General features: G+C 43.3%; 1 protein-coding gene across 3 annotated transcripts in view; it reads left to right on the forward strand.

Moving 5' to 3' along the window:
- PIK3C2G (phosphatidylinositol-4-phosphate 3-kinase catalytic subunit type 2 gamma) overlaps positions 1-13,158 on the forward strand; it is a 208,424-nt gene that overhangs the window by 113,267 nt on the left and 81,999 nt on the right. For 2 of the 3 annotated variants that reach the window (XM_082255684.1, XM_082255683.1), the window contains exons 16-19: positions 2,742-2,930; positions 3,590-3,683; positions 4,989-5,083; positions 5,551-5,731. In XM_082255684.1, the coding sequence (XP_082111810.1) occupies positions 2,742-2,930; positions 3,590-3,683; positions 4,989-5,083; positions 5,551-5,731 (559 nt within the window). The remainder of the gene's footprint in view (positions 1-2,741; positions 2,931-3,589; positions 3,684-4,988; positions 5,084-5,550; positions 5,732-13,158) is intronic. The other variant, XM_082255685.1, reaches the window with a different exon arrangement.

The raw sequence follows: 13,158 nt of genomic DNA on the forward strand, positions 1-13,158 counted from the left end.
ATTGTGGGGTTTTTTTTTACCAAAAATATGTAGCAGAATACAAATTGGCCTAAAAGGATGAAAAATTTTAATTTTAAATGTTTTTAATTTGGGAATGTTATATAGCAAAATGTGAAAATATATATATATTTTTTTTCAGAAATGTCGCTCTTTTTTTGTTTATAGCGCAAAAAATAAAAATCGCACAGGTGATCAAATACCACCAAAAGAAAGCTCTATTTGTGGGAAAAAAAGGACATCAATTTTATTGGGTACAGCGTCGCACAACTGCACAATTGTCCGTTAAAGTAACGCAGTGGCGAATCGCAAAAAATGGCCTGGTCATTAAAAAGGGAAATCCTTCCGGTCCAGAACTGGTTAATACATCTTGAACCCATGTATGGTTTAGTGACAATTTTTTTGGGGTGATCGTCACCTCCTCACAATGGGTGTCCCTTTGGTATTTTATATAATAAGGTTATTTGGTACTTTTTTTTACTTTTATATTTTGTTTTTTGTATTTTATACATGCCGTTGGAGTCTCTCTTTTTTTTTTGTGTCAGGTGGTGGCCAGGTCACTCTTCAGTCCCTCTTTTTTTTGTCCCACTTTTGCCCACTTTTTAACAATTTTCAGTCATTTTTACTTTTATCTTCATTTGCACAATCAGATATTATTGCTTCATTTGGGAGGTGGTTGATGTTTTCACATTGATCCCCACTCGTAAATTCTGCTTTTAAATTGTGTAATATGACATCTGTGTGAACTATCCTGGAGTTGATTATTCTTTTTTTTTTCTTTTTCCCACTTATGTGGAAACGATTCTACATGATCCATTTGCCATTTAAGTTGTGGATGTACGAGTGTTGTATTTGTTTATGCAATCATGCAATCACTCCATAATCTACATATACGTTACTAGTGATTAGGTCAGTTTCTTTATCTAGAATGAGGCTTGGAGTGCATACGCTAGCTTGGTCAGTGCATTGAGCTTGTCTGGGGAGGGTTTGGCCTCTTTCACAGTCTTCCAATAGGTGTTGATATTGAGGCCTGGTTTGTTCGAAACCGAAGCTTGAGCCGTGTGCCATTTTGGATTACCATAGCGATGTACAGCTCCAGGACCGCTGCTAACAGGTGTAATAGATGTATTGATATTTCTAAGGTATATATATATATATATATATATATATATATATATATATATATATTTGGAGTGGTTAGTTTGATTGGCAAACCCTATGAACAAAACATGTCAGAACCGCATTTTCCTACCAGTAATCACTCTGTTTGCTACATGCTGGTTATCTGAAGATGTCTGTACGCGTTTTTGACCATTTTTAAATAAATCTTATTGAAGCAGTTTTACACTATGTATGTGCACTTTGGCTTATTTCCATATATCGGTGTGCTGGCGGGAGACAAAGCCATCACATCTCAGGAATATATGGATATACTTTGATTGACCATCCCTCACGAGTGGACTACTTTCTCTTATGAGGATTATTTGGCCCAGTTGAACCATTTACTATAAGGTACCTGGGTGCATATTTTCTGTTGAGCGCATATGCCTTCTATGTTGATGCTGGGTCCTTTCTCACTGACAACTTTGGTTGTCCGAACACTTCAGCTTCACTTTTGGTCTTCCAGCATTTTTTCACACTGTCTTATGAACTATGGACTTACTTTTGTGATGTGAATGTATTGTTCATTTAATTTATTTAATTCATTTTCACAGCTATATGCACAATTTTTTGTTTGCATACTGATTGAGCGCTGCACTTTTTTTTTATGCGATCTTCAGAAACTTGTTGAGCGGAGTTAACTGGCAATGTAACATCTGGCCCATGGAGCACAAGCTGCGAGTGGTGCTTCCCAGTTTGGCATTCTCATCTGTTATATTCATCTTTTAAGTAAGTGTAAACCAATTTGTGTGTTTTATAATAAAGTGGAATTACGCTATGGGGGCACCTCTTGTTTATTCTTTGTATGGTGAGAGATATACCAGATACTGAGTCCAGTTACCAGATTGGAGGTTGCGGTAGAGGACAGATGGGAGTAAAGAAGTTTACATCCAGAGAGCCCATATATGCCAGTGAAACCTGCATCATAAGCACTTATGACTCTTAATGCTTATGCATAGAGCTTTGCTGAGTGTGGGAACACCTGAGGGGAGCACGGCACTGACATTGATGCATGTAAAGCAGTGGAACGATTGGCACATCAGCACAAGAGGTTGCAAAATTGCACAAGATATCCAAAAACCAACACTGTATTGCAAAGACTGTATTATTTAAACTATATGCACCTTATTTAAAGTTTGGCACTTTGTGGTTATGATGGTTTTAGAGTGATAATATTAGAGGTGGAATATATGGGACAGTGCTGTGAATCGGAATACTATCGATTTAAGATTTTAGAACCTTTGTAACAGCAGCAATTCTTTTATTTTATAAACACATCACATTTACACTGTAGTTTTGTTTACGTCCTAACACAGGTTTGTAGTGATTTTATTATTAGTTTTGTTTCTGTTCTTTGAGTGCTGTACTTGAGTTTGGGTTTATTTGTTATTACCATTTTGTATCTAATGGTGTACTAGTTGCTAATTTAGGGATTTTATCTTTTAGCACAGTTTTATTTTATTTTAAAGCACCATCACTTATCAGCTTTAAAATGATTTGCTGTTGTCACTGTTGTTTTCTATTATGTTCTTTCATCCCAAGTCTTCTTTTTCATCTTCTTCAACTTCATTTCTTCCCTCTAGGCTCTCTGAAACAGATAAACAATGTCTGTGGCATTACCGCCACTGTGTGAACAAGCTGCCAGGTACCCTTTCTTTACTCTTGGGTAGTGCCCCCGGTTGGGATCCCCCAACTATATCTGCCATATACCAGCTGCTGCAAGACTGGAGCTTCTCAGACCCGCTGGAGGGCCTAAGCCTGCTGAGCCCCTGGTGAGAATTTCTTTCTGCATGGTTCCTCTACCCTCACTAAAGCAGTGTGTGTCAGGCAGAGTAATGGGTGCTTTAAGAATAATTCTCCCCCGCATCCTCTACTGACTAACCTTCCTGCTTATATTTCTGCTGTGCATCATTATTTCCTCAAATACAGCTCATTTATCATTGTGTTAGCTCTCATAAGTCTCTGCTGACTTTCATCAGCTGAGCATGTATAAAGGAGGAATCCCCTTTATATTACAACCTATTTTTGAAGCAGTTCCCCATCATTGTCTTATACTTTAATTTTTCATAAAACGCTTTTCATGTCCAGAAAGTGGAGATTCCCGTAGTATATAGAAGCTCCACAAACAGTATTTATCACATCCCTCACCCTCGATTTATTTCCCATGATACTTAGCCCCACCCCCCTGAGATATCAGTTCCACCCCATTATTTATATTCTGCCTCCCAGAATTATTCACTTTCCCCCCCAGTATTATTATCCCCCTGGTATCCGTCTCTCACCCCATTATTTATCCATTACTAACATTTATTCACCTGTTGGTATTAATCCTCTCTCAGCATTTATCTCCCTCTGGTATTTATTTCTTTGACACTTCTCACCATCTTGCAGTTTTCTTTTACTTTGTCTAATGGTTCCCAATTTCCTCCAGTTTCTCAGATGGAAACATTCGTGACGCGGCCTGTCGGCAGATCGGGAAGATGTCAGATGATGAATTGCTGGAATTCTTGCCACAGCTCATTCAGGTCAGAATCCCACTGTGCTGTGTACATTGAAAACTCATCTCAATAAACACCTCCAGCAATCTTTCAGCCAGAGGCATTGTGGGACTTACAGGGCCCAACTTTACATTCTTCTGTCATCCTCCATGTCACCATCTTCCTCTTCCCTGTGTTATCATCACTCTGCCCTCTGTTATCATCCATCTCTCCCCTTTGTCAAATCCACCTCTCCCCTGTATCATTATCCACCTGTCCCCTGTATCATTATCCACTTCTCCTCTGTATGATCACCCTCCTTTCTCCAATGTCATTATTCTCCTCTCCTCTGTGTCATGATCCTCCTTTTTTTCTAAATATCATCCCCCTCTCTTTTGTGTCATATTCCTTCTTTTCTCCATGTCATCATTCATCTTTCCTCCATGTCATCATCTTCCGTTCCTCACTGTCACTATCCTAATTTCCTCCATGTCATCAAACTCATTTCTTCTGTGTAATCATCCATCTTCGCTCCATGTCATCATACTTTTTTCTTTTTGTCATCATCCTTCTTTCCTCCATGCTATCATCCTCCACTCCTCTATGTCATCATCTTCTTTTCCTCTATGTCATAATCCCTTTCCCTGTGTCACCATTGTCCTTTTCTCCATATAATCATTCTCCTCTCCTCCCTGTCATCATCCTCCTTTTCACTAAATACCATCTTCTTTTCTTTCGTGTCATTATCCTTCTTTTCCCATGTCATCATCCTTCTTTCCCCCATGTCGTTATCTTCTGCTCCTCACTGTCACTAACCTAATTTCCTCCATGTCATCACACTTCTTTCCTCCATTTCATCATTCTCCTCTCCTCTGTGTCATCATTCCCCTTTTCTCTAAATACCACCCTTCTCTTTTTTGTCATTATCCTTCTTTCCTCCGTGTCATTATCTTCTGCTCCCTTACTGTCAGTATCCTTATTTTATCCATGTCATCATCCTTTTTTTCTCCATGCTATCCTCGCTTCTCTGTTATCATCCTTCCTCCATGTCATCATCCTCTGCTCCTCTGTGTACTTTGGAGACCTCTGCTATAGTGTGACAGCTCTGAGTCTGTTGAGACTGCCATCATCACATCCAAGATGGTGGTGCCCATCAGCAGTTTCTGGGCTTTTGAATGTTTATACAAGAAAGGGTCTCACAGGCAAATATTATGCCTAAAATACATTCAATACACATATAATCCTATAGGGGGATTGTTGATGGCATGAATAATTTTGGTAACAGGAACTCTTTAAAGAATGAATTCCATTTGCCTCTTCCCATCTTTCTGCTGAAAGTTATTTCTTTGGCAGGCAGTAAAGTTTGATTGGTTCCTAGACAGCAGTCTGGTGAAACTCCTCCTTGAGCGATCACTGCGGTCTGTCCAGATTGCCCACAGAATATTCTGGTGAGTTTTTCTGTCTTCATGTGAAGTGCATTTACCAATATTGCGATCAATACATTTTTTAATCTGCAGAGGAGAAGCTAATTCTTACCAGAGTGTTCAATGTTTAATGCAGGCTATGAATAATCTGTATAATTTAGATCACAGCCTGTAAGATATATGATGGTATTTATATTTTATAATGTTATTATATTTATATATTCCTGAGTATGCAGATACTGGTTAACTGATCTGCTACTCCCACTAACAAAGTATTCATAGCTTACTGCTTATTTTTATTGGGAAGCACATAGACCATACTGAGATGAGATTAGCCATAAAATAGGAATGCCTTATGAGGCATTGCACACCTTGTGCCTCACACTCTTATCAGCAGCTGCAGCTCCAACATTTTGTACTTTTTATTGCTCTCATGTTTGAGCTGAAACAATTTTTGTGAAACAAACATGAATTTTGTTCTTCTCCTGCAGGCTGTTAACAGATGCTACAAATGAATCTCATTATAGACGCTTGTATCAGACGCTGCTGGCTGCACTCCAATTCTGTATGGGGAGTGCCCTAAACGCTGAATTCTCCAGAGAGACCAAAATGATGGGAATTCTGCAGAAAATCGCTGAGAGGGTCAAGAACGCCCCGGAGGAGAAAAGACAGGTCTCTGCCCTCCTGTATATTTTTATTAATATTATAATTTTAGTATTATCTAATTAGGACTCTAAGGTAGCTTTTTTGACAATTGCCGTTGTTTATTTTCAATACACATAAGATAATGTTGTCTGAGAAACTTTTTCACCTAAGAAAAATAATAGAAAACATTTTGTCCAGAGAGCATATTTTATGGGTGAACTATTCCCCTGAAAAAATAACCTTCCACCAACAGTTGTGATTGTTGTATTACGTTCAGTGGAATTCATTGCTGGGAATTTATGTTTATATATTTGAACATTCCTGTAACTGAAATCTGGTTGCAAGTGGTTAAAATGGTCTTAAAATTGTGGTGTGTGTGTGGCCAACATCTGGCAGCGCTACCTTGTGCGCAGCTTTCCTCTAAATTATTTTCTCCACTGTGTCATCTTCTCCCCTCTGCTGTCATCCTCTGTATTGTCCCCCCTATATCCTCTTCTCCCATTAGCCATCATCCTCCATATTGTCCTCCCCTCCACTGTGTCCTCATCTCCCCTACATTGTCATCCTCCTTAATTGTTCTCCCCTCCACTGTGTCCTTCTCTTCCCTCCTCTGTCATCCACTGTATTTCCCCTTATCTCCACTGTGTCCTCCTCTCCCCTCTGTTGTCATCCTCTGTATTGTCCTCCTGCACAGTGTCCCCCCTCCCCTCTGTTCCCATCCTCAATATTGCCCCCTTTATACTGTGTCCTCTTTCCCCTACACTGTTATTCTTCCTATTGTCCTCCCCTGTTTCCACCTCTCCCATCTGTTGTCAAACTCCGTATTGTCCTAATCTCCAGTGTCCTCGTCTCCCCTCTGCTTTCATTCTGTGTATCCCCTCCCTTCTGCAGTCATTCTTTGCATTATCCTCTCCTCCGTTTTGTCCTTCTCTCTCCTCCACAGTCATTCTTTGTATTGCCCTGTTCTTCACTGTGTCCTCCTCTTCCATCTGCTGCCATCTTACAAATTGTTCTCCTCTCCACTGTGTCCTTCTCTTCCCTCCACAGTCATCCTCTGTGTTGTCCTCTCCTCTACTGTGTCCCCCTCTTCCATCTGCTGTCATCCTACATATTATCGTCCCCTCCACTGCTTCCTTCTCTCCTTTCCACAGCCATTCTTTGTATTGTCCTCCTCTCCACTGTGTCCTTTTCTTCCCTCCACTTTCATGCTTTGTATTGTCCTCCCATCCACTGTGTCTTTCTTGCCCCTCTGCAGCCATCCTCTGCATTGTCTACCTCTTCACCATGTCCTCTTCTCCTTCTGCTGTCATCCTTTAAAATTTTCTCCCCTTCACTGTTTCCTTCTCTGTCTTTCATCCTTTGTAGTGTCCTCTCTCCCACTTTGTCTTCTCCCCTCCTCTGTCATTCTCTGTATTGTGCACATTCCCACTGTGTCCTTTGCTCCCCTCTGCAGTCATCTTCTGTATTGTCCTCTACTTCACTATGTCCTTTTCTTCCCACTGCTGTCAGACTCCATATTGTCTTCCCTTCCACTTTGCCCTTCTCTCCCCTTCACTGGCATCCTCCATATTGTCATCCCCTCTACTGTGTCCTTTTCTCCCCTCGGCTATCATCCTTAATCTTTTTCTCCCCTTCACTGTTTCCTCTTCTCCCCTCTAATGCCATCCTTTTTATTGTGCTTCCTTCCACTGTGTCCTCTTCTCCCCTCCGATGTCATCCTCCATATTGTCCTCTCCTCTAATGTGTCCTCTTCTCCCCTCCGCTGTCATTCTTCATATTTTCCTCTCCTCCACTGTGTCTTCTGCCCTACTCTGTCATTCTCTGTATTTTCCCCTCTCTACTTTGTCCTTTTCTCCCCTCTGCCGTCATCCTCTGTATTGTCCTCCTCTCCACTGTGTCTTCTCTCCTCCTCTGACAAAGTCTGTATTGTCTTCCCCTCCCCTGTTTCCTTTTCTTCCCTCCATTGTAATCCTTACTTTCCCCTCTCCACTTTGTCTTCTTCTCCTCTCTGCTTTCATCTTCCATATTGCTCTTCTCACGTGTCCTCTTCTCCGCTTTATCCTCTGCATTGTTCTCCACTCCATGTCATCCTCTTCTTCTCTCTGCTGTCATCCTCTGTATTGTCCTCCCTCTCCATAATGACGTCTTCTCCCTTCCACTGCTATCCTTCATATTGTCCTCCTCTCCACTGTGTGCTTTTATCCCTCTGCTGTCATTCTCTATAACAGGGGTGTCAAACTTAACCTAATTGCGGGCCGCATCAGCAATATGGTTGCCCTCAAAAAGCCACTAGTATCTGTGGGACTATATGTTTGACACATGCTCTATAATATCCTCCAATCCACTGTGTTGTCTTGTGCCCACTACTGTCATTCTCTGTATTGTCCCCCCTTCCACTGAGTCTTCCCCCCTTCCTTGACATCCTCTTCAGTGTGTCTTCTTATCCCCTCTATTGTCATCCTCTGTATCACACCCCTCTCCCCCCAATATGTACTTTTCTCTCCTCCTCTGATATATTATATACTATATATATGTATTGTTCTTGTCTCCACTGTGTCTTCCCCCTCCTCTGATATCCTCTGTATTGTCCACCACTCCCCTGTGTCTTCTTCCCTCTTCTGTCTTCCTCTGTATTCCCCCCCGCCCTCTACTTTGTCCTCTTCTCCACTTTGCTATCACCATCTATATTGTTACTTCTTCACTCTGTCCCTTCTCTCCCCTTCACTGTCATCCTCTGTATTGTCCTCCCCTCCACTGTGTCTTCTCTCTTCATCTTACAAAGTTAATATTGTCTTCCACTCCACTGTGTTCTCGCCTCTGCTATCACCCTCCGTATTGTCCTTCCCTCAATTATGTCCTCTTCCCCACCCTCCACTGCCATTCTCTATATTGTCCTAACTCTATACTGTGTCCTCTTCTCCCTTTCGCTGCCATCCTTCCTATTGTCCTCCCCTCCACTATGTTCTCTTCTCCCTGAACTCTTTTCTGTCTATCCATTCTTCCCTTTTGTCCCTCCTTCCCTGCAGTCATGTATGGGGGATTTTCACTGCTTATCTAAACAGTGTATTCACTGTTCTGTCTTTTTTCTCCAAACTAGATGATTAAAAGTCTGTGTACCCCTATCCATCACAGGCACCTGGTTCAAAACTGGAATTCCAGTTAATGCCAGGGGCATTCAGTAGGGATGAGGTCAGGGCCCCATGTAGTCCATGTAAGTTCCTCCAAAACTGTTCAAATTGTGTCTCTATGGAGCTTAATTTGTGCACAGGGGCAGCATAATGCTTGAACAGAAACTATTACCACAAGATAGGAAGCGCACAATTGTCTAAAATGTTTTTGCATGTCATGGTTTAACAGTACCCTTCACTGAAAACACTTGAAATCATTTGGAGGGTGTTTGCATACTTTTGGCTATATAGTGTAGAATATACACACAAATCCTCCAATAATATATCCAAAAACAAAACTCAAACAAAAGTTTATTGTTTCAATTATGGAAGTAAAGTTTGTAAACCTTGAATTGTTATCTTTGATCTTACCCTATAAGGGCACCTAATATGAATGTATAGAATACAGATCTAATATTCTGGATTAAGCTAGTGAGGGGATCACTGAACCTCAAACTTCCTGCATTCTACAACAATTGAGGTGTAGGACCTTTGCGGCTGGTTTGGATCCTGTAAATTCTCCTCTAATCCTCCTTCAGTTTTGGCCAGTGTTTTATGCGCCCAAAGAGCTATCAATTATTTACAGCATGAAATCTCCTCTCCGCTCAGCTTGGCACTTTTATCTTAGCAAGTTTTATATAAATATAAAAAAAAGTGCATTAACTTCATTATTTATAAGTAGTGACTTTAGAGCTGCTGATTCTTTGTGAATCCTACAAACTTGACACCAAATGTTCTGACCTTCAGCAATAAGTGTGCGTAAACATTTTTATGCAGTCCTAAAATCTGTGTATACTCACAACCTGCTGCCAATCTGCAGGAGTTGAAAGGCATATATAAAAAATGAATGAAAGGGGAGGGACATTCAGTCGTTGAGGACTGTGCACATATGGGAAAGATGTAATCCTTATACCGATTTGTCAAGAAATCACGCCCATGGCAACTTGCTAACTGGAGCACAATCCTTGTACAGTGGAGGAGGAATGAGGAGGTAGCCTCCTTTAGGGAGGTAAAATAGTTATCACTGCCTGCAATACTGCTGGCCATCACTAGAGTATACAGCTTCTAGCAATATAATGCACCAATCTTTCTAGAAGTATGAATTCTTAGCTTAGTACTCAGAAGGCCACCTAATAATTTTGTATATACTGTGTAATATCCCTAAGCAGGAAGTGCACAGAAATTTGTAACCAAAAAAGTATAAATATTACGGATCTGACACCTACTTGAGGCTAAAATAAAATATTTATTAGTTATACATAAACAATATATAACAGTTCCAGTGCAAAATAAAATCCTAGGTCCCTTCTTCCCCGTTGCCTTACCATATATAACTAACCGCTCTTCCCCCTAAACTAACCACCCAAGCTAAGTAACCCTCTGTAATTCCCTCCATCTAAAAACACCCTCGGATACTTGGATGGAAAGTTGGGGAGACCCTACACAGAGCCCAAAGATGGATGATCTCTCCTGGAGATATACAATGTAAATTCAGCTTGGATCTACATCCAGTATGTATGCAGCTTTCCTCATAAATGTGATGCAGCTGGCTTATATACAGTTCACATGAACTCAGTCCACGATCCTATAGGGCTGATACAAAGTCCTTGGAGAATCCTAAGAAACATCCACAATATATCACTGTGTGCATTGCTCTACATCCCTAATACTAGTCAGTCAAGCCTGATAAATCCAGATGCACATGTGTGAAATGTGGCTTTTTCCTGTTTAATAATAAAAAAAACAGAAATAAACATTACAATTTGGCCAGTATTGTTTTATTCAATTTGCAGGGGAACACCTAAAATTCCATAAATGCTATACACTATATTGTCAAAAGTATTATGATGCCTGCCTTTACACGCACATGAACTTAATGGCATCCCAGTCCGTAGGGTTCAATATTGAGTTGGCCCATCCTTTGCAGGTATAACAGCTTCAACTGGGAAGGCTGCCCACAAGGTTTAGGAGTGTGTCTATGGGAATGTCTTACTGCGAGCCAGGCCTTCTCATCCACCATATGTGCTTCTGGAAGAATGCAGAAGCACATATGGTGGATGAGAAGGCCTGGCTCGCAGTCTCCACTCTAACTCATCCCAAAGGTGTTCTGTTTGATTGAGGTCCGGTCTCTGTGCAGGCCACTCAAGTTCCTCCACCCCAAACTTTCTCATCCATGTCATTATGGACCTTGCTTTGTACATTGGTGCACAGTCATGGTAGAACAGGAAGGGGCCATCCCCAAACGGTTTTCACAAAGTTTGGAGCATAAAATTGTCCAAAATGTCTTGGTATGCTGATGTCTTAAGAGTTCCCTAAGGGGCCAAGCCTAACCCCTGAAAAACCACCAGTGGCGGCCCGTGCATAGGGGGCGCCAGGGCGCCGCCCCCCCTACCCCTAAAAAAAAAAAGAAAAAAAAAAAACGAAAAAAAAAAAAAAAAAACAAAACGAACAAATAAAGTTGTTCAAAAAAAAAATTGGGTTCGCCGGCCTGAACCCAAGGAACTGGTGGCTGGGGGGGGGGTGGGGTTACCTCCCAGAAGAGGCGCCGATTGGCTGCCTTCTGGGGAGGTAGGGGGGTATCCTGGGCGCAAGTCTTTGCGGTTGGACACCCCCACTTTCTGATATCCTGGCTGTGATTGGTCCAGTCTACAGCCTGGACCAATCATCATCCAGGATATCGCTGATGTCGCAATGGGGGCGGTGCCGGTGCGTGCGTCAATCACTCACCGTCACCGCCGCTCAGAGAAGAGGAGAGGCCGCCCGCCGGTTCCCGCCGCCGAGACGACGAGGGAGAAGGACCCGCCGCAGAAGAGGAGGAAGAAGCTGAGCCGCGCCGCCGCCAGGTAAGTTTGAACGGAGCACGCACGCTGACACTCTGCAATCATTGGGGGACAATGCTGTGGCGCTCTGCAATCATTGGGGTACAATGCTGTGGCGCTCTGCAATCATTGGGGGACAATGCTGTGGCGCTCTGCAATCATTGGGGGACAATGCTGTGGCGCTCTGCAATCATTGGGGGACAATGCTGTGGCGCTCTGCAATCATTGGGGGACAATGCTGTGGCGCTCTGCAATCATTGGGGGACAATGATGTGGCGCTCTGCAATCATTGGGGGACAAAGCTGTGGCACTCTGCAATCATTGGGGGACAAAGCTGTGGCGCTCTGCAATCATTGGGGGACAAAGCTGTGGCGCTCTGCAATCATTGGGGGACAATGCTGTGGCGGTCTGCAATCATTGGGGGACAATGCTGTGGCGCTCTGCAATCATTGGGGGACAATGCTGTGGCGCTCTGCAATCATTGGGGGACAATGCTGTGGCGCTCTGCAATCATTGGGGGACAAAGCTGTGGCGCTCTGCAATCATTGGGGGACAAAGCTGTGGCGCTCTGCAATCATTGGGGGACAATGCTGTGGCGCTCTGCAATCATTGGGGGACAATGCTGTGGCGCTCTGCAATCATTGGGGGACAAAGCTGTGGCGCTCTGCAATCATTGGGGGACAAAGCTGTGGCGCTCTGCAATCATTGGGGGACAATGCTGTGGCGCTCTGCAATCATTGGGGGACAATGCTGTGGCGCTCTGCAATCATTGGGGGACAATGCTGTGGCGCTCTGCAATCATTGGGGGACAATGCTGTGGCGCTCTGCAATCATTGGGGGACAATGCTGTGGCGCTCTGCAATCATTGGGGGACAATGCTGTGGCGCTCTGCAATCATTGGGGGACAATGCTGTGGCGCTCTGCAATCATTGGGGAACAAAGCTGTGGCGCTCTGCAATCATTGGGGGACAAAGCTGTGGCGCTCTGCAATCATTGGGGGACAAAGCTGTGGCGCTCTGCAATCATTGGGGGACAATGCTGTGGCGGTCTGCAATCATTGGGGGACAATGCTGTGGCGCTCTGCAATCATTGGGGGACAATGCTGTGGCGCTCTGCAATCATTGGGGGACAAAGCTGTGGCGCTCTGCAATCATTGGGGGACAATGCTGTGGCGCTCTGCAATCATTGGGGGACAATGCTGTGGCGCTCTGCAATCATTGGGGGACAAAGCTGTGGCGCTCTGCAATCATTGGGGGACAAAGCTGTGGCGCTCTGCAATCATTGGGGGACAATGCTGTGGCGCTCTGCAATCATTGGGGGACAATGCTGTGGCGCTCTGCAATCATTGGGGGACAATGCTGTGGCGCTCTGCAATCATTGGGGGACAATGCTGTGGCGCTCTGCAATCATTGGGGGACAATGCTGTGGCGCTCTGCAATCATTGGGGGACAATGCTGTGGCGCTCTGC

Source organism: Pelophylax lessonae (assembly GCF_965119305.1).
Source record: "Pelophylax lessonae genome assembly, chromosome: 4".
NCBI lineage: Eukaryota > Metazoa > Chordata > Amphibia > Anura > Ranidae > Pelophylax > Pelophylax lessonae.